Below are 20879 nucleotides of genomic sequence, written 5' to 3'. Positions count from 1 at the left end.
GGCCATAGTTCAGACCTTCAATACCCCTCTCCTACACTATAGCACTGCACTCCAAACTGGATTCCTGGATGCCAGTCTTTCTCCCTCTTCAATAACTCCACAGAGCTGCAGATTTGACTGGGTCATTTCCCTGACATCAAGGACCTTTGGGAATTTCTTATGTGTCTAGAATAAACCTCAAACTCTTCAGTTTGACCTTTAAAGTCCTTTAGAATATGGGTCAACCTCAATTTTCTAGATTTATTGTATATAATTTTCCTTCATGCTTACTACTCGGGTGTACAGGTCTATCTGCTGTTTCTAAACTCGGTATTTCCTCTTCTGCCTGTGTGTCCCTCCTCACATTCATTCCTTAGAATTCCTAACTTCCTTCAGGGCTTAGCTCATGTGCACCTTCCTTTGGGAAACCATTCTTCATGCTCCTTGTCCTTGGTAACCTTTTCTTCATCTAATTATCATGACTATACTTGTATTTCCACACATGAAAGTGAAAACCCTCAATCAGAGAGAACAAAAATATTTTGTCTCAGTAGCCAACTAAGAAAGATGCAAAAATAAATATGTGAGTATTTGACTTTTAAATAAACTAAAGTGAGGGAGGCTGCCATACCTTGAAATTGATGCCTGACTCTCCTCACAACACACTGTTAGGCTCAGAAGACAGAGGAGTGGGTATTGATCATAGAGATGGAGCTCAGAAAGTTGTTTCACCTTAAAAATTTTTTAAATTTATAAACAACTTCAGAAACCTCATCACCAATCAGAATATCACCAGTCCTTTCTCTTAAAGCCAAACCTCCTGCCAACTGGATTTTCATCATTCTTTTGTCCAATCAACCTCTTGCTGTCAGCTGTATCTCTTTCTACTTTTTAAAATACTCAGACTGGTGTCTCTGTAAACAAATCAACATAAACAAAGGCAAAACTCGAAATGAGTTCATTTCCTGAGAAAACAGAGCTTTGAGGACATCAGTGTTTTCTATCAATGCTTTCTGAGCTGCTAAAGTGTACCTAGAACAACGGGAAGCTTCCCAAACAGTAGACATCTGCCTTACTATCCTAATCACGTGGTGTTTTACAGTAGGGTGATAAGATTGTGGAGCAAGCCTTTGAAATCAGAAAAAAAAAATCACAACACAACCAAAACCTTGGGAGAGCTGGAAGGGATCTTGATTTTTATCTAGAATAAGACCCTCATTTTAAAGATAGCTCACTAACACTAAAAAAAAAATAGCAGTCATAAAATCAAGAGAAAGAAGTATCCAAGTAACATAAACCCAAAGGGAACTCAAAAGCAAAGGATGTTTATATTTGCACAAGTAAACATTGTTCATAAAAATTGTTAATAATGTGGAGTTTGTGATTCTGCACATAAGTTTTTTATGCATTTGTTATTTAAATATTTTGGTGGTGGTGGTGTTTATTAAATATATAATTTTAAAACCAAAGAAAAATAAAATAAAGATAACTCACATTTACATAGTCAGTTACAGGTTTATAATCCTTTTACAGAAAAAGGTGCTATCCAGAGAAGTGACTTGCCAATGATCACCCACTGAGTGCTAAATCAAATATGAGAAGCCCAACTTCCCAAGTATCCACCCAGTTTTCCTTCTCTGCCATGACAGTGCTTCCTAGTTTATTATGACTGGGGAGACTGATGCAGAAAATCTCTTGCTAATTCCCTTTTCAGAGATATGTTCATTTCCTAACTAGATAAAAGGATTAAACATTTGCAAATGGTTAACTAGGATATATAAGAAGACAAAAAGTTACTGGGCCAGAGTTGGAAGTGGAAGTCAGGAACTTGAACTGGTATAATCAAGATTTATGTCTAAAGAATTTTTGAAATGTACCCCACCCTCCTGTCCTGAGATGGGAGATTATGGGTATGGAATATCACACATAGGGTCAGACATGAATATTGTATTGTGAGGTTCTCCCCCAATACTTTTTTTTTTTTAATTCATGACAGGGCTCTTTGGAAAGACAAAGAAGAAGGGTCACATTTAGAAATGAAGTTGGTAGACACAACAAATGATAAAACAAAATAAAAAAATTTCATTAGATGAGACTATCCCCCTAAGAAGATGTGGCTTTGAAATTGGTTGCTGCTGCTGCTGAAGGTGAAATCATCTTACCAAAATCCCAGAGAGGCACCAATCAAAGATATAACAAATTCATGAAGAGCTGTGTCATCATGGCTATTTTAGCCTATAATGGCAAATACAGAGAAAGGGAGTGTTCTGTAGAAAGGCTAAGAACGTGTCTATCAGTGTCTACAAAGCACCAATGAGGGGGTAGAGAGGAGATGACCTTCCATCATGCATATGTTGATCCATTTGCCAAGTATACCCCCTAGGATGGATTCATATTAGCTGACATTTATACTGCATAACATTCCAAAGTTTGGAGAGCACCTTACATAACACATCTCATTCGATAAGCTACTATCATCGCTTTATGATGGTACCACTTCGGATAATCCAATTTCCTCTCTTCTACCTCTGTTGTTACCAAAATGCCACCTGCTCTAAATGTGACTCCCCCAAAAAAGACTTTCCCAACAAGAAGACAACTTGTTGACCAGATGATATAAGTTTTCTTGTTGCCTTGGCAGTTAAAACTTCCCTCATGTAGACTTAGACCTTGGCATTCTCATTTATCATCGTCTCTCCTTAGTTTGCTTAGCTTAATTCAGTTCCCCAGAGCCTAGTTAGCACCAGATAAACTAATAAAAAAAAAAAAAGCATGTTCCTGAAACTAGGAGGCTTTGGACTTCACATGGCCTTTTTATGGCACAGGTACCCTTCAAGGCTCCAGTCTTCAACCTGGTGGGTTTCTTTCTATAGCTATATTAAGAAGAGATATGAGGCACACAATCACAGTCATATGAGAAGGAACTTCTGCAATAAAAATCAATTCTATTTAGACCCAGAGATTATACTATTAATAGTATGCATTGCAAGCATTCTAGCTTGGGGGATAGGGATACTGAAAAAAAAAGGGAAAAATGGGAAATTATGCTATTAAAATATTATGGGTGATTTAATGGTACTAAGCTGTAATACCAGTTCTAATAGAAGGAAGCATATTGTTTCAGAACTAATCTATTCCAAGAATATTGGACAAGTGACAAGTCTCATTGATTTATCACAGTGTTCTTGATTTTCTTTCCTCTGCATGCATCAATACATGAGACTTAAGGTTTCTCAGAACAGCAAAAGTCTAGATGTTATTTTTAGAGGCTTTTCTATCACTTCCCCCCAAAGGTTTGTCTCTTGTTATTAGAGATACAAGTTGGTCATGAGGTCTAACAGCAACAGCTCACCTATCCTCTTAAGCTCAAGCTATTTTTCCTCCAATTCCACGCCACATCCCCACTCTCAGCACCTTCCAACGCTATCAAATAGCCCCCACTTCAAACTATAAATAGTCAATTACTAAAAACTATATTATCTACTTGCTTTAGCAAACTGAAGTCAGTGTTGTAGTAGCATCAGTAGGAAGAAGGTAAACTAGAGGCTGCTTTTGCTACATTGGAATTTCAACATGGGAGATATACATAAGTTATATGTAGAAGGTTAGAAGGGATAAATAAAAAGACAAGATGATCACCATTTGTAGGCCAGAAGAATAGCAGGATATCTGACCCCCAAAAGGAAAGTGGGAAGATGAACTGCTTAGGAGAACTAAGATTTCAGTTTTAGTTATCCTCTATGTGAGGTATTGAAAGGATATCCAAGTGAAGATACTGAATGGTCAGTTGGAAGTGCTAGATTAAATGTAATTAGAACATTTGTTTAACATCTGCCAGACATTGGGGATAAAAAGACAAAAAAAGATAATTCTTGCCCTCAAGAAGTTTGCATTCTACTTAAAGGATACAATATGTGCACATACAAATGTAAAGTATATGAAAATGAAAAATAAAAATTTTTTGGAAATTTTAATTAGTTGATTTTAGAATATTTTTCCATGGTATCAAAATTCATGTTCTTTCCCTCCCCTCCCACAGCTGGCATGCAATTCCACTGGGTTTTACATGTGTCATTGATCAAGACCTATTTCTATACTATTAATATTTGCTCTAGGGTGATCATTTAGAGTCTACATCCCCAATCTTATCCCCATCGACCTATGTAATCAAGCAGTTGTAAAAGAAAATATTTTTAAAGTAATATTGAGTAATTTCAAATAAGAGAGAGCTAATAACAAGAGGTGGGGAGGGAGAGAATCAGAAAAGGCCTCAAGGAAGAGAAGGTCCCTGGCTATACTTGGAGACTGAAAAACAGAGAGGGAAAGAGTTAGACCTAGAGATGCAGAAGTAAATGCTCTTAAGTTGAAGCCATAAGAGTAGATGGGCTTACTAAAGAAGTAAGTTTAGAGAGGAAAGAGCAGAAAAGCAAGAAGAAAAAACTTGGGCCCCACCCCCGATTATGGGACATAAATAATAGGAAGAACCAAAAAAATAAAAAAGGAGTGTGTTACCAATATAAGAGAAAAACCCAAAAGTTATACTATTGAAGGAGTTTCCAGAAGGAGCTGGCGAAAAAGAATGAATACTAAGAAAAGGTCGCTTGAGTTTGCTAGAAGGGGATGCACTGGTAACCTTAGAAGAAATATTTTTTGTTATACTGGTAAGAACAGACATTAGAAGATGAGCGGTTAAAAAAAATATAAGTAGACAAAAAGTAAAAGTGGTAGGGATATAGCCCATGTCAGGAAAAGATGAGAGAGCATCAACAGTATCTAGAAGAGGTAACAATATCAAGTAAAAAAAAAAATATCTGAACATATTTGAAAATGAATAAGAAAGAAAATGTTTAAAAGAGAGAGACTGAGGTTCTAAAGGAGTGGATCTTCAAATGTTCTTTTTAAACTAGACTACAAATTAAATAGGGTAGGAAATTTCTTTTAACAATGCAGATTGGAACCTGTATTGCAACGAGTAGTCTTAGAGTGCTGTCTGGTCACATAACCATCTCCGAGACATGACTCTGAAACCAGATGTTCCTGACACTGAGACCGGCTTACTACCCAGGGACCCAGGCAGGACTCCAAAGCACTAGTGATCAGCAAATATGAAGGAGTATCATATCCCATCCTCTCTGGAGAGCCGATTGGAGTTTGTCTCCCACATAGCCACACCTCCCCTAATTCCACAATATGCTTCTCCTCCACCCCACCATCTCTCTGCAATTTGAGCTCCTGGACTCTGCCCTTCTGAGTCAAGCTGTGACATTTAAAGTAAATGACAATCTAAATGCACCCATAGCAATAGCTTAAGCAGGTGTCATTGAGAAAGTCCCCACACCCATCTGCCCACAAGATGCTCACCTCTCTTCTTCTATTACTTCAAGGTTGCAATAGTCATTCATCAGAGGGTGAAGTTTGTTCTCTGGAGTGTATCAGCTGACTATGAGCCCTGCCCCTTTTCATTTTGAATGAGAGAGAGTCAATCATGCAGGATAAGTAAGCATAAATGGGTTGCAATCTTCATCCTAGAATTCTTCACATTGCCTCTCTTCCTAAATTCACCCCTACTCTGAACTTCCCTTCTACTCCTGAGGGTACCACCATCTTTCCAGTTGGATCCTTGGGCCCATCTTTGACCCTTCAACTTTTTCTCTCCCTATAAAGACAAACAGTTCCAAGTATTGTTATGTCTTTATCCACAACATCTCTTGCATCTCTTCCCTTTCTTTTACTCATGAGCCCACTGATTCAAACCCTTACTAGCTCTCTCCTAGATGTTAGCAATAGGCTTGGAAGACCTGAGTTTGAATTATAACTCAGACATTTATTAGCTGGGTGACCCAGGGAAAGTCACTTAACCTCTTTCAGTCTCAGTTTTTCCATCTATAAAATGAAGATTATGATAGTATTTGCTTCATAGGTTTGGTTGTTAGGATCAAATGAGACTATATATTTTAAGTGCTTTACAACTTTATTTTTTAAATCTATTACATAGCTTAAAGAGCTATATAAATGCTTTTCATTTTAAAATATATCATTATTGACTAACTGCTCTCCCTATCTCAACTCTCTCCTCCAGTCCATCCTCCATACAGTTACCAAAGTGATTTTTCCCCCCAGAGCATAGTTCTGACCATTTCATTCCCTCTAGTCAAAGGGTCTCATGCTTCTAATGATTTCACATATAAATGCTCTACTATTTTCATCTCTACATCATCCTTTTCAAATGTCAATTGTGAAAGGGAATTTTTTTTATTCTCTATTTTAAGTTAATCAATCTGGGAAAAAGAGAGTTCACACTTACTCTCTTCCTCTTTTATTTCCCTCTTATCTCCAACTATTATAATTTTCCCTTGGAAAGTGCAGCACCATATGCACCTTTAGCTAGAAGATCTTTAGAGGTATAAGCTGGGTTTTTTAGATGACTCACTGGGCAGACTAGGCATGTAAATCTGGGAGATTTCAACATGCTCATCTCCCAAAAGAATCACAGGGGGAATTGTGAAAGGGAATTTTAAAATTCCCTTTGTCTATTTTAAATTAATCAATCAAGAATTTGAAGTACCCCCCACTTAACAAAGAGTTCACACTTAGTCATTAACACTTAGTCCTAAAAGACCACACAAGCACTGTGCCCCCCAACCCCAGGGCAGTGCTAGGAAATTGAGAGACTTTTGATTGGTTCCTGAGATGTGATAGACCAGCCCAAAGTGAAAGGAAGAAGAAACCAGAGAGACCGGAAGTGATATGGAGAAAACTACTTATAAAAGCCAGTGGAGGGCATTCGTATTCATTTGACTGCCTTGGGGGCCTTCTGCTGCCTTGGTAGCTCTTGCTGAGGGAAGACTTCTGCGTTGGTGTCTCTGCATTAGCGGGATTCTTTGGCCTTGAACTTCTGTGTTGGAGATTGATTCCACTCTGGTAAGACTCTTGCTGAAGAGACTACTGTGACTCCTGGGGACCTGAGGGAGCCTTTGTCAGAGTTGAGCTGGATTTCTTTGGATCAGCAATTATAGGATATTTAGCTAGGCAATACTTTCTACCTCCTTCCTGCATTTCCCTCTTTACTATCTCTACCCTGCTATAATAAAGCTACTAAAGCAACTAACATACTCATAGTTTAATTTTTATAAATGGCAACCACAATAATTATTTTTAACTCATAAATTTAGTCAAACCATTTTTAACCCTTACACAATTTTGTGGGGAGCAACCAGGTGGTACAATGGATAGAGCACTAGGCCCAGAGTTGGGAAGACTTGGGTTCAAATCTGGCTTTAGATACTTCCTATCTGTGTGAACCTAGGCAAGTCAGTTAACTTCATTTGTTTGGTCCTTGCCCTTCTGTTTTAAAGTTGTTGCTAAGACAGAAAAAAGTTTTTTTTTATATCAAGTTTTTGTTTTTTATTATACTTAATTAGCACAGTAGTACATGTAATTTATAATTAAACAGACACATGTAGATGAGCATGTTCAAAGATGGTTAAATAATAAGAATATGTGATAAAAAAAACTTGGAAAGTACATTATAATAATGCTTTACTACAACCCCTCATTTTAGATATTCAGAGGTAAAAAAAGTTTTGTTTGAGAATGGAGAGATTGAGAGAACCAATTTTGGGGCATTATGGTGATGATGGCATTAGGAAATTCATATCAAAATGTCTCAATTCTTTATAAAGTGAAAGAAAAAAAATTCTAAAACAAACCATTGCGATAAATTTAGGGTTACTGATCTAGAACTAGAAGGGGTTTTGGAGCAAGCTAGTCCAGCATTCTCGTTTTACATATGAAGTCAGTGAGGTTCCAGGAGGTTAAATCTGGGAGGAGGGATTGTAACCTGGGGTCTCTGAATTTCCCTCCTATACCATACTAGATATTCTAGGAAAGACAATGCTGGTAAAGAGCAGGGAAAAAATTGATGAGGAATAGATGGCATAGTGACCAGAGAGCTGGACCTATAGTCAGAAGATCTGTGTTCAAAGGCAGTTTTAGACATTTACTTTGCCTTTTCTTATGACCACAAATAATCTTTAGCTTTGGAGAAATTGCTGAGAAAAGGAGAGGGGAAGAGCCTGGTACACTGGCAGGGGAAATGAGAAAGTCTCAGTTGTAAATGTGAACCAGGTATTCCAGTGAAGAAGGAAAGCCTTGGGCAACTTCCCAAATAAGGAACAACTCCTTGGATGGGAAATTGGGGAGGGAGTAAGGGGAAAGTTCACATATAGTTGCTCCTTGAGGCAGCTCTGACTGCAGTGATCTCTTGGGGATCCATCCTTTGGGAGGTGGGCAATTTGACACATATGGGTCACTGACAAATAAAATATTTATGGGGAAACTATTTATATCATTGAATGAAGCATACCACACTTACAATCCCTTTCCTGACAACCCTCTGGACAGAAGGGGGGAATGCTAGCTATCAATTCTTATTGCAAGACAATCAGCAGTGGCAACAGGATAGATGGCAATGATGACCAACCTTCATAGTAAATTAACAATTACTCAAAGGCCATTCTTGGCCAGCCAGCTGTGGCTTGCAGACACTTTCCATGAGAACAAAATAGACTCAACTTTCCACATATCTGAGATCTCACTCAAGTCGATACTGCCCTTTTGTTCATCCCCCACCTCCCACCAACCAGTATAGACAGCAACCCAGTATGACACACCCTCTCCTCTTATGCCATTCTTGCCTAGATCCTCCCATGAATCCTTCCCACCAGAGCCACCCAATGTAATGGAAGCCTTCCTCTTGTTCTTTTAATATTTCACATTTATGAGTTTAATATACTGGGGCTATTATCCCTCACCCTTAATACATGACCTCCATTTCTGGTAATGCAAGTCCTTGATATGATCTTCTGCATCACTTTTCTCCTGCAAGTCATTGTTGTTTGTTATTAAGCTACAAGCCTATTTATCCCTTGAGTCACGTATAATTTTAAGTATACTGAAGTTCCATGAGTCATGGCCCTATAGAATGACTGGGAGAATTGAGAGGAAGATGCTGGGGATGGGCACCTAGAGACCTGTGATTTCTGACTGGTAGGAAATGCCACAGAAGAGGAAACTCCTCCTAATGAAAAACTAGGACTGTAGTACAACTTAGTGAAGTTGTGGGGGAATGGGGGCAGGGTGGAATGGTCCACAGAGGTTTAGTGACTTGTCAAGGGTCACACAGAGCCAGAAGGCTCAGAAACAGAACTTGAATTTGAGTATTCCTGACCCGGAGACCCAAGTCTCTATGCATATCAGCCCCTCACTGGGAGAATACCTGTGTTCAAAAAAGATGACTTTCACAGTAGAGAATACCTTAGAATCATTCAAAGTTCCATGCATTTGAAGAATTGTGTTTCAGTCTAATTTCTTTCTTCTGCTGAATTCTAAGCCCAACTCATTGATTATCTGCAATGTCCCTACAGACATTGAGGAACTAACTAAATAGGCTGCCCATCTAACAACATATATAGCATGCAAAATGCATTTTTCATTTCCTTGCTTTTTCCTTGTATATTGCTAGGCTTATCTCTGAGAAAATTCCATGGTTCTATGCAATAAGGTCAATATCAACAGCAACACTGATGGAACCTCTGTATCATTAATTAAGAGAAAGGAAAGGGAAAATCAAGGGGGGGGCGCTTCAAGAAAATTAAAAGGAAAAATGGAGCAGCAAGATGCTAAAGCAATAGCCTAAATGCAACTGCAGCTCTAATTAAGTCACAGATTTCTATGTAGGGTTTTCTCTACAATAAAATTCTGCAATTTGGACAGATTGATGAGAAGGTCATGCTGAATTAGTGAAAAATCTTAATTATAAAATATTTTAAAAGAAATGCAATTTAATTAATTTCAAATACCAACCAGGGCTAGAAGAAGGCTAATAAGGTATTACTTAGTAAAGGTCCTTAGGGAACTTGTTTTCAAAGGCTATGAATAAATTGTAGCTAGGATACTAGCAGCAGCTGGCACCTAAATGGTGATTCCTAAAGTCCTGGGGGTACTTAAAAAGTTTACTCTCAAAAAGTTTAAACATTTTTTCACATAACTTTTTTTATACCATCAACTTGCTTAATAAACCTATTTACTGAGAATGCAGAGTTAAATTTTAATATAAGTCCCTAGACTAATTATTCAAATTTTCAATTAAATGGTATTTTACTGTATTCTCATATCTACTTTTCAGAAATAAGAAACTTTAAGAGAAAGGGAAAGATGATCAAAGACTGGTATTGAATTAACAGATCCAAGCTATATTCAGGAGTATATTTATGATTCACATATACATGTTAATTGTTTAATTTATTGCATATTTAAAATGAACAGGAAACTATACTTGATAGAAATTAATAGTTTCACATATCATATTTCTTCTGTTTTGCATATGGTCATACTCATTTCATCTAATGCTTAAGGATAAAATTTTTTTAAATAAAAATATCATGTAGCTTAGCATGAGGGACAAAGAGATCCTTTTTGAAGTCAAGAATTGGATTCATGTCTATCTCTGATACAGCTTGATTCCCCCTAACTACTAGTGCCTCCCTCCCAAAATTCCCTTGTATAAATTCTCCACATATTCTGTGCAGAATGCTAGGCTATATGAACTTTTTATTAATTTTTTTATTCTTAACTTAAACATCAAATAAAATGAGCATTACCATATGTAAAATATATACAAGGTCCTTAAAGCCATATGTAGAAAAATAATCATTTTAGTTCTTTCTGTATTGGCATAGAACTGGAAACTGGAGGGGAGTATAATTTAGGGAATGGCTGAGCAAAATATAGCATATGAATGGAATGGAATATTATCATGCTATAACATGATAATTTGTTAGTGTAGACAAACCCAAAGAGATTTCCATGAATTGATTTATAATAAAGGAGAACAATTTATACAGTAATTACAACATTATAAAGATAAAACTCTGAAACACTTAAGATCTCTGCTCACTGCATGGTTCCATGATTCCATAGTGCTGAGGATGATCTGTCCTACCCATCTCCTAATGGTTAGGATGGATTCAATGGGCAGAATGAGACAAACATTTCTGATTAGAGACAATATGGAAATTTGTTTTATTCGACGATACCTATTTGTATGAGTTTTTTTTCTTTTCCCTTTTAAATTGGAGAGAATAGAAATAAAAGAAATGCTTGTTAATTAAAAATAAAGAAAATCAGGGGCAGCTGGGTGGCTCAGGAGATTGAGATCTGGGCCCAGAGATGGGAGGTCCTAGGTTTGAATTTGACCTCCAATTCTTCTTAACTGGGTGACCCTGGGCAAGTCACTCAAACCCCACTGCATAGCCCTTTGTGCTCTTCTGCCCTGGAACCAATACACAGTATTGATTTTAAGATGGAAAAGAAGGTTTTTTTTAATTTAAAAATAAAAATAAAGAAAATGAACTGTAAAAAGAATGTAAGCTCTTTAAGGACCTGCAGGGATAGCTTCACTTTTGTCTTTGTATCCCTAGCATATAACATGATGCCTGCAACATAGTTGTGTGTCTTCTGGTGGACCGTATGACCCTGAATCTCTTGGTACTGCATTTAACTATTAAAAAACTCTAAACTGCAGAATATCAGCACACCTACAATGATAAGAGTTTCCTTATGAAAAATTTCCCCCACATTTATGACATCATAATTTAGCTCCTCTCACTTCTTTTCTTTTGCATTTGACTATGGGTCTAAACGCACATTTCTTCTGTTCCTCTCTGGCAAAATCCTATTACCTGATGTTTCCTCTCTTATATGAGGACTTTCTCCCAAACAGCACCAAGCGTACCACTCTTGTGAAAATCAGAAGGGAGGCAACAGCTTGACCCGATCGTTCTCTGGCCAAACTTGAGACTCTAGAAAATCTCTCTTTTAACATCCTTTAGATACATTTATCACTTGACATAGAGACAAGGTAAATAATTCTTACTCATGTATTTTATGCCTTCTATGATGCCTGTATGAGTTGTATGCCAGGCACATCTCCTGAAAGGGTATGACCTTGTTCAAGTTACTTCTCTGAATCTTAGTTTCCTCCTCTGTAAAAAAGAGACTATTCACTTCTGGTTCTTGTGAAGAAGTGCTTTGTAAACTTTAAAGGTCTACATAAATATGTTTATTAGTATTAGAAGCTCAAATTCTGAGCAGAGAGAAAGTCTGTTTTATCTGTTTTATTCTGCTCCAGGGATGGTACTATACATGGTTTGGCAGTTTAATAAATTCTTCTTGATGACAATCACTTAGGATTTGATCTCTCTCTGTGAAATTTAGACAAGCAATGCACGGAATTTTTTATATATTCTGTCAACAAGTATGAAGTACCTTGTAAGGGAAATAATTAATCATTCCAAACAACTGTATTCTCTGCCACAAAATGGGGTTTTGTGCTTTGAACTTTTGGAGGAAGGTTATATAATGAAAATCCAATTGAGAGACTTTTGATAGATTTTTCTCTGGAATATGCATCTTTCTCTGTCTGGCAGCAGCCCCCTGCTCTAAGTTCTGAAGCCTAGAATTCTATTCTAGGTAGCAGAAGGAAAGCAGCCACAGATTCAAAAGTGTTTTAAAATTTTCTATACTGCTTCTTTGGTTTCCTCTTAAAAAGGTAATAGTAATTGGCTTAAAAAAAGAATTAAATATTGTGGAAAACTATCCCTAATCAACAATCCACTAAAATAAAATTGTTTAAGATTAAATTATGTTATAAAATTTGGGGAGGAAAGGAAAAAGAGAGAAGGAATTATTTAGGTTTGGAGAATGAAATTTCAATTAGTCATTTTATTTAATCCCCATTTTTGTCAACTGGAGAAGAAAATATTCCCTCAAAGTTAGAGCACTTAATGACATGCATTAAAAATCTATTATGCAGGTGAATGAAACCTTTCAAGGTCATACTATCTGATGATATAAGATATTTTATAAGACACGAATGCCCTTATACTCTAAATACGCTACACTCTTATTGCTAGCAAAAAACTTGGGCTTCTTTATCAAAGTAATATAATTTTGTCAGCCAAAGGATAAGTGTGACCAATAAACATATTAGTTCCAACTAAGTAAAATATAATTTTACTTAATAATGAATAAAATAAATAATAAATAAAATAAAATTTTCCTTGGTCTTAGAATTTCTATTATCTTGCCTGACTAATCCTTCCCCAAATTGCTGTGTGAAATATATGGATCATGGACTTAGACAGCAAAGACTTTGGGTTCAATCCTGGTTCTGCCTTCTACTGCCAATGTGACCCTGAACAAGAACATTTAACTTCTCTAAGCCTCATTTGCCTCATCTGTGAAATGATGGAATTGGACTATATGTCTTTCTAAGGTCATTTCCAGCTTTGGAATCATATGACTAAGTGTAAGTGATTTCATTTTAGCTGTAGCTTGAGGAAGCAAATAATCTACTTTCCTTCTTTACAACTCAGTTCAAGAAACAGCTGATTACAGTTTAAAAGTTTAGTTAATCAACATTCAAGTAACTGGCCCTTTTCCAAGGGCAGAAGTCATATGGTAGAAAAAGCCACTAGGGTCACGAAGACTCCAAAGTCCTTTTGTTCTATACTTAAAAGCTGAAGCCTTCAAACAAACAAGACCTTGAGAAGTCTCTTTGGGAGATTTCATATATGCTAATAACAATAACAAAACAATAAAGTTTCTATTATTATACCAGCGTTACTGTTCCCCAAAGCTCAGTGAAGCACACATTTAATCTACTGATTCGTTGTTTTAAAAACAGCAATAGTAGCAGCAATATTATATTTAGATATGAAAAGGGGGAAAGGGCAAAGCTCTCAGAACTTTTTATATGAAATGCTTCAATTCCTGCTTTGGGGTTTCAAGTTTTCATAGTTCTCAAATTTCATTATTTCATTTCATTATTCTCAACTGAGGAAAACAAAATAAAAACAAAAGCAAAAAGATGGATTTCCTGCTACAAAAACTGAAGGTTTAGGGTTGACAATTTCTTTGCTAAATTTCATGGGGAAACAGTTTTATCTTGGGGCTTTAGAGGGGCAAAAATAATTTTCATCAGGTTGCATTTCTGAACTCATAGGCACTTACTATCATTGAGTTTAATGTAAAAATCAGTAGTAGTGCCAAACTCAAATGGAAATGGGGGCTAAGCTCTGCATAAGGATCTCTGTGAGCTGCACAACTGAGAATGCCATACATGTTTCTATACTTCTTTTTTTTATTACTATAAAATCAAATAGGAACAAGATTTTAATCAGGATCAGGCTGTGTATTTGAGACCTCTGAACTACAAGATGACTATCAGGCTTCTGTAAATTAAAATCTACTTAAGAATGGTGACTACAAGCACCATCACTCTATTATATATTTCTTCTTGGTCAAAGTAGGGTTTGAGTACTTGCCATGGAAATCTTCTCAAAAAAACAAGGTTAGAGAAGCAGTTTTCAGTAATCTTTGCTTTTTCATAATAATACTCATTACAATAGACCTGAGTAACAAATGCTGTGTTGTTATTCCTTAGGACTTACTGACATGTGTGTCTGATATTCATGGATATTGTTGTAAATTATGGGGAGGTTCACAGAACCTTAGAGAAGAAGGAATCTTGGAGATAAATCCAAAGGAGCTACTTCATTCTGGAAATGAGAAAACTCCCTAGATGTGAGGTGGTTTGCCCAAGATCACATTGCCAGTTACCAACACAAATAGGATTCAGATTAAGGTTTCCCGATTCTCAAACTACCATTGTTTTTTTTTTTAATTAAATCAAGCTTATGGGGTGGCAAGGTGGCTCAGCGGATTGAGAGCCAGGCCAAGAGACAGAAGATCCTAGGTTTAAATTTGACCTCAGATACTTCCTAGCTGTGTGACCTTGGGCAAGTCAATTAATCCCAATTGCCTAGCCCTTGCCATTCCTTCTGTCTTGGAACCAATATATTGTATTAATTCTAAGAGAGAGGATAAGGATTTTTTTAAATTTTTTTTTTTAATTAATCATGCATCCATGTTAAAGTGACCAAGGAATGCTCATTTAAAGTGGCTTGGAAAAACCATAAATATTCAGTTAAACAAATTTCTATTATCTATGCTGATGGAAGAAAAGATGGAAGATTAAAAGGTTGAGAGATATAGGGAGTCCCAAAAGTCTTGGTGTGGCTTAAAGTTCTAATAGTATAAAACTTAACTGAGACTTTCAGGATACCTTGTATATTTCTCATTGCCAATTAATAGTCACTTTGGTTTTAGATATTCTCACCGTTAGGTTAGTCTAAGTTGGTTATCCAGTGAAGTCATTCCTGGGTAAACTGAACAAAAAGAATCCTTGAACTTTCATAGGAGAACCAGATTGCCAATGATTCCACAAATGTAGAAAACTCGCCTGGAAGCAGCTAGGTAGCTCAGTGGATTGAGAGAGAGGCCCAGAGATGGGAGGTCCTGGGTTCCAATCTGGTCTCAGACACTTCCTAGCTGTGTGAACCTGGACAAGTCGCTTGACCCCCATTGACTGGCCCTTACCACTCTTCTGCCTTAGAACTAATACACAGTATTGATTCTAAGACGGAAGGTAAGGGTTTAAAAAAGAAAAGAAAACTCACCTATAGCTAAGACTAAAATAACCTGTTGGCCAATATTCATCTTAATAACAAGGGGCCTTTCCCTCAAAAACCTTAAATACTGTCAGGAGAGGCAATGTGTGTTAATTTGCAGAGAGGGAGGAGGCATTAGTAAATGGGAGGAGGTGAAAGTCAAGAAAGACTCCCGGTAGGAGGTGCCATTTGAGTTGAGCTTAGAAGCAAATTCAGAATTCTAAAAAGTAGAAATGAGGAGGGACAACATCCCAGCCATAGAGGATAGCCCCATGCCAAGGAACACAGAACATGGACATGCAAGATCTCACATGACAAATAACAAGAAGGCCCATAGATCTGAGCAAAAGGGTACAAGAAAATGAGTAACAGAGTAATAAGCCTGAAAATGGATAGACACACAGACAATGGAGATATAAATATATATGGGCTTCACTCAGTCTTTTCCTATAATCTTATTTCTGCTACTTCAGAAGCACATCAACTCATTTTTTTTTCCCCTGTAGGTGGTTATCTTCAAGGTCTGAAGCCAATTAAATCATCACGGAATCTGAGAGTTGAAAGAGACTTCGGTAGCTATCTAGTCCAATTCATACCCAAATAGCAATTCCCAAAATATGTTGTCTTTAATCACATTAGTATTCCACCTCACATTCAAAATCTACAGTCAAGGACTATAGTCAACACCATTTATTTGCTGGAAGGCTTTGAATTACAATGAACAACTGTAAAAACTAGAAAACATATGCAGACAACTTCTATTTTTAGAGAATATCTCAAACACTTACTGTTAAGTGCCATAATGTTATCTGTTCCTGGGTGATGGAAATTTATTCCCATGCGTCCTAAAAATAAATAAATAAATAAATGTTGGTGAGCATAGTGGGAAAAAAAAAAGCCTGAATGTTCAACTTAATAGCCTCAGAACTATTATGTGCAGAACATCCCAAGGAGCTAAAACCACTGAAAAAAACCCCAAAACCAGAAGGTGTTAGCATCTTAAATCTGTTGGTGGAAATAAGCATTACAGAGGTTTTAAAAATAAAACCATAAAAGTATGCATATGCAAGTCTCAGAATCATGCCAAATCCTAAGATTAAGCCAGAGACTTCTGTTATAGAACTCTGAGAATTTAGCAGACCCCAATCCGTATTAGTATATCAGAATTAGAAATGCAACTCTCTGGATTAAGCTTTATAATTTCTCACCTTGACCTTTTGATCCAAGTAACAAAGACACAGATACATAAAGATTATGCACTTTGGTACTTGGAAGGAACAGAAAAGGCAGGATTCTCTTAATAATTTAACATCTAACTATAAAAATAGAGACAGGGAGAAAGGCAGTATAATGGCCTCAATCTTTGGTATATGGTCGAGAATAGGGTGCTTGGGAAGAGGAAGAGAGAATCACAGCTTCAAAGATAGAGAACTCCCTCCCTACACAGCTACAGATAGCTACTTAGTCTAGAACAATCTTGGAAAGCTGTCTGAGGCACTGAAGTTAAAAAGTTAAGAGTCTTTTCCCAGTTACACAATTATGTGAATTGAATCCAAGTCCAACTAAGGTTGTTCCTCTATCTTCTAGGAATAATGAGGTATAGATAGCAACAATCAATCATAAACTTTTAATGATGAAAGAGGTCATCCAGTCAAATCTCCTCAGTTTTACAGGGTGAAGAAGCTAAATCCCAAGTAAAGGGAATAATTTGTCCAAGGACACACCATTATTCTGTAGCCAAGTAGGGAGTGGCTTTCAATTCCTGTGATTCACATTCTACTGCTCTGTTCTACTACATAACCATGCTGACTCCCTCTAAATTTAAGTACTCAGAACTGTTATGTGGTTTTTGTTGGTAGTTCTTAGAATGTTGGAACAATCACTTCTGGACTAATAAACTGGCAACAGCTGGATACTTAGCAATTCTGCTTAAAAGGCATAAAATATGCTTCCTGGAAATTGTGTTTTTAGCTTAAATTTCCAATTTTTTATTTTTGGCTTTGCCAGGTAGTCTTTGATGACCTCAAGCCTGGTCATAAATTCTCCAAACAATATCCTATCTTCCCATCAACCCCAAAGCCAAACTCTTACATACTGTCTCCCTCATGTAGAGTGGAATTCCTTGAAAGTAGGTTTGCTTTTTCTAACTAGATCCCCAGCCCTTCACATCATGCTAGGCATATAGTAAGCACTTAATAAATGTTATTTTAGTTCATTCACTTATCAGAAGAAATTATACCACATAGCAATAGAGAAAAGTGTTAAAAATTACCAAAAGATAGGGGATTACTCTTTTAAAAGCTCTTAAGAAACTTAGAATGACTCAAAAGCACCCCCTTCAAATCTGGCATATGCCTTCTTATGAAAGCAAGACAGAGAGGGAGGGAGGGAGGGAGAAAGGGGAGAGGAAGGGGAAAAAGAGAGAGAGAAATACATTATTAGTCTGAACTTGGAATACTCTGCCATTTTCTGAAACAAGGTCATAGCAATTGGTAAAATATTATGCAATTGTTCAGCAATCCTGTTTAGAAACAAAACAAACAAAAACCCCATGCATTCCAATAATCATTTAAATCAGTAAGAGAGCATTCCATACTATAGAAGCAATGATAAATATTTAGACACTCTCTGCATGTTTAAAAAAGTATTTTAAAGTGGCAATAGAACAGTTTCATCTTGATACCCTATACAAGCCTTTAATTTAAGCAAGGTTTTAAGAGAAAACTAGAAGGAAGCAGTTTCTTTGTGCAATAAAAAAGACTCCACATGACTGAAAATCAGAGGAGTTTTATTATTTCTTTTATTCTTAATACTTACAGCCTGCTTATAATCACCTTCCATTTTTCTTAGTCTACTCAAAAACATGAATTACCGTTAAGGACATAAATATCCAATTATCTCTCTTATATAATGAAATTAAGATCAAGAAAAAGAAGTGACTCATCTGAGGCCAAAGAATTGGTTAGAGGCAGAATTAGAACCCAGGTCTCCAGAAGGCTGGGGAAGTAGGCAGCAGAAAACCAACAGTAGTTAACCTAATAATTTTTATATTATTCTACCTTTAGTTCTGACTTAATAAGCTCTCACTTAAAGTAGCAAAAAATAAGACAGTGCTGTTTAAAATACTGTCACTGCATTCCTAGTAAAGCATATAACATTAACTTGACTTGCCTATAAATTGTGCATTTATGAAGCATTGCAGAAAGCATTTAAAAATTTTCCTACACAAAAGTGATTAGTAAATATTGGAGGGGAGATAGTCCATATAAAATATTAAGAATAAAGGAAAATATTCCCTAAGCATGTGTGCTTCTATAAAGAACTTAGTATCTTTTTATCAGACACAAATAACAATTGGAATATCCTTTAAAAAAAAAAAAACCCTTATCTTCTTGTCTCAGAATCAATACCAGGTACTGATTCTAAGGCAGAGGAATGGGAAGGGCTAGGCAAATAGGATTAAGTGACTTGCCCTGGGTCACATAGTTGGAAAGTATCTGCGATCAGATTTGAACCTAGGACCTCTCATCTTCAGGCTTGGCTCTTTATCTAATGAGTCACATAGCTGTCCCTCAAATACTTTTTTAAATTATCCTAATGATGTAGAAGTACTTTTCAAAAAAATTATGTTCAATTCTTATGCTTTCTTCTTCATTCTCTTAAGTCATTTTAGGAGACTTAGAAATAAAAAGAAGTTGTGGACATCTATAGTAATATCCCACTAATATAGGGTCATGGTCCTGCTTCCCAATAAAATACATCACAGAGAGAAGTCCCATGGCTTTGCATGAATTTACACACATTTTCTTGTGATGGGGGATGGGGGTAGAAACAGTTACACAAAGTTTTCAAAAATCCACATCAATGTTCCTTTCATCACTGGTTCAGATAATCAAGAGTTCATTAATGTTTATTAATGCCATTTTAACATAGGAAAAAATTGAATGCTGTTGTATTCAGAGCTGGAAGGGAACTTAGCTATCATTTAGTCCAATGCCTTCATTTTACAGATAGGAAAACTGAGGCTATAGTTTCCCCAAAGCTTATGCAACTAGTTTTGGAACCTGAACTGTCTCCTCCTTACCATTTTTCATGTACAGAGCCTATTTCCACTGAACCTCAATAGCCTTGATCATTTACTCTAAATTAGCTAACAGTCCTACTTTCTAGTTATTTCTATGCAAATTTGGCATGTAGACTCTCAGATTGTTAGAACAAGAAGGGTCCACTAAGAGACAATCAAGTCCAAACTTCTCACTTTGCAGAGGAGGAAAATGAAATCTAAAACTAGTCCAAGTTGATGCAGCAAGTTAGTGGCAGAATCAGACACTAGGAACTAGGACTCCAGACTCCTAGACCACTGTTCTGATCACTTCATCCTTTTAGATAAGAAGTCAGAGTGAAAACTTTCTCTTGCCAGTTATAAGTACACAAAACTAATCTGTCAAAAGAACTTAAATCTCACAGTTTTAATCATAAATCAAAAATAAATTCAACAGAAATAATGAGAGTCATAGACAGTCATATAGCCATAATTTCCATAGAAAATGAAGATATACAACCCAAGACAATGCCACATTGTCTTAATAGCCCTTTAAGGATTTATTGCCTATGAATGTCAAGAAACCCTTCTGGAACCCAGCTTGTGCTACATCTCAAGGAACTAATTCCAGAAATATACAAATAATCATTTTTTTTAAAGGTGGTTTCTCTTCAGGCTTCAAGGGATGTTTCTTCCTGGTTCCAGTGTTTTTGGAATTTGTTCAATAAACCAATACCTGTTCTATTCTGTGCCCCATAATGTTTGAGAGATTGATCACATCTCTCTCAGCTTTGCCTTTCTCAACCAAAATGCTCTCAATATTTTCATCTAACCTCACCCAGAAGCAGCTAGTTCTACCCTGTGTTCTTTTCAATGGCCCTAAAAACTTTCACCACCCTTGAGAAACAGCAGCAAGAAGGAAAATAGTCACCAAGAGCATTAGTCAGTGTTTTATACAATTGTAAATATTTCTCTCTCTCTCTCTCTCTCTCTCTCTCTCTCTCTCTCTCTCTCTCTCTGTGTGTGTGTGTGTGTGTGTGTGTGTGTGTGTGTGTGTGGACATTGCCTCACTTTTTGGGGTCAGAACTTAGTGAAGAGAATATTAGAAATAGGAAGGAAGTTAGAAATCAGTGGCTGAGTGAGAAGAGCAATTAACTTTGTAGGTAGAACACACCTAGATTCTAATCTTAGAATTAGATTAGAAGAAGAAAGAAGACAGACAGTTGTCCTCTTTATCTTTCTGACTGAATTTGTGTCACAGTTATGACAGAACTGCCATTTCCCCA

General features: G+C 36.6%; 1 protein-coding gene across 18 annotated transcripts in view; it reads right to left on the bottom strand.

Annotated features, from left to right (window-relative positions):
* CPEB3 (cytoplasmic polyadenylation element binding protein 3) overlaps positions 1-20879 on the bottom strand; it is a 226383-nt gene that overhangs the window by 104072 nt on the left and 101432 nt on the right. For all 18 annotated transcript variants that reach the window (XM_007478808.3, XM_016422704.2, XM_016422730.2 and 15 more), the window contains one exon: positions 16340-16396. In XM_007478808.3, the coding sequence (XP_007478870.1) occupies positions 16340-16396 (57 nt within the window). The remainder of the gene's footprint in view (positions 1-16339; positions 16397-20879) is intronic.

The sequence above is a fragment of the Monodelphis domestica genome, chromosome 1, assembly GCF_027887165.1.
Source record: "Monodelphis domestica isolate mMonDom1 chromosome 1, mMonDom1.pri, whole genome shotgun sequence".
NCBI classification, from domain to species: domain Eukaryota; kingdom Metazoa; phylum Chordata; class Mammalia; order Didelphimorphia; family Didelphidae; genus Monodelphis; species Monodelphis domestica.
The sequence above is the reverse complement of the archived record's forward strand: the minus strand, read 5'-3'. Positions and strand labels throughout refer to the sequence as shown.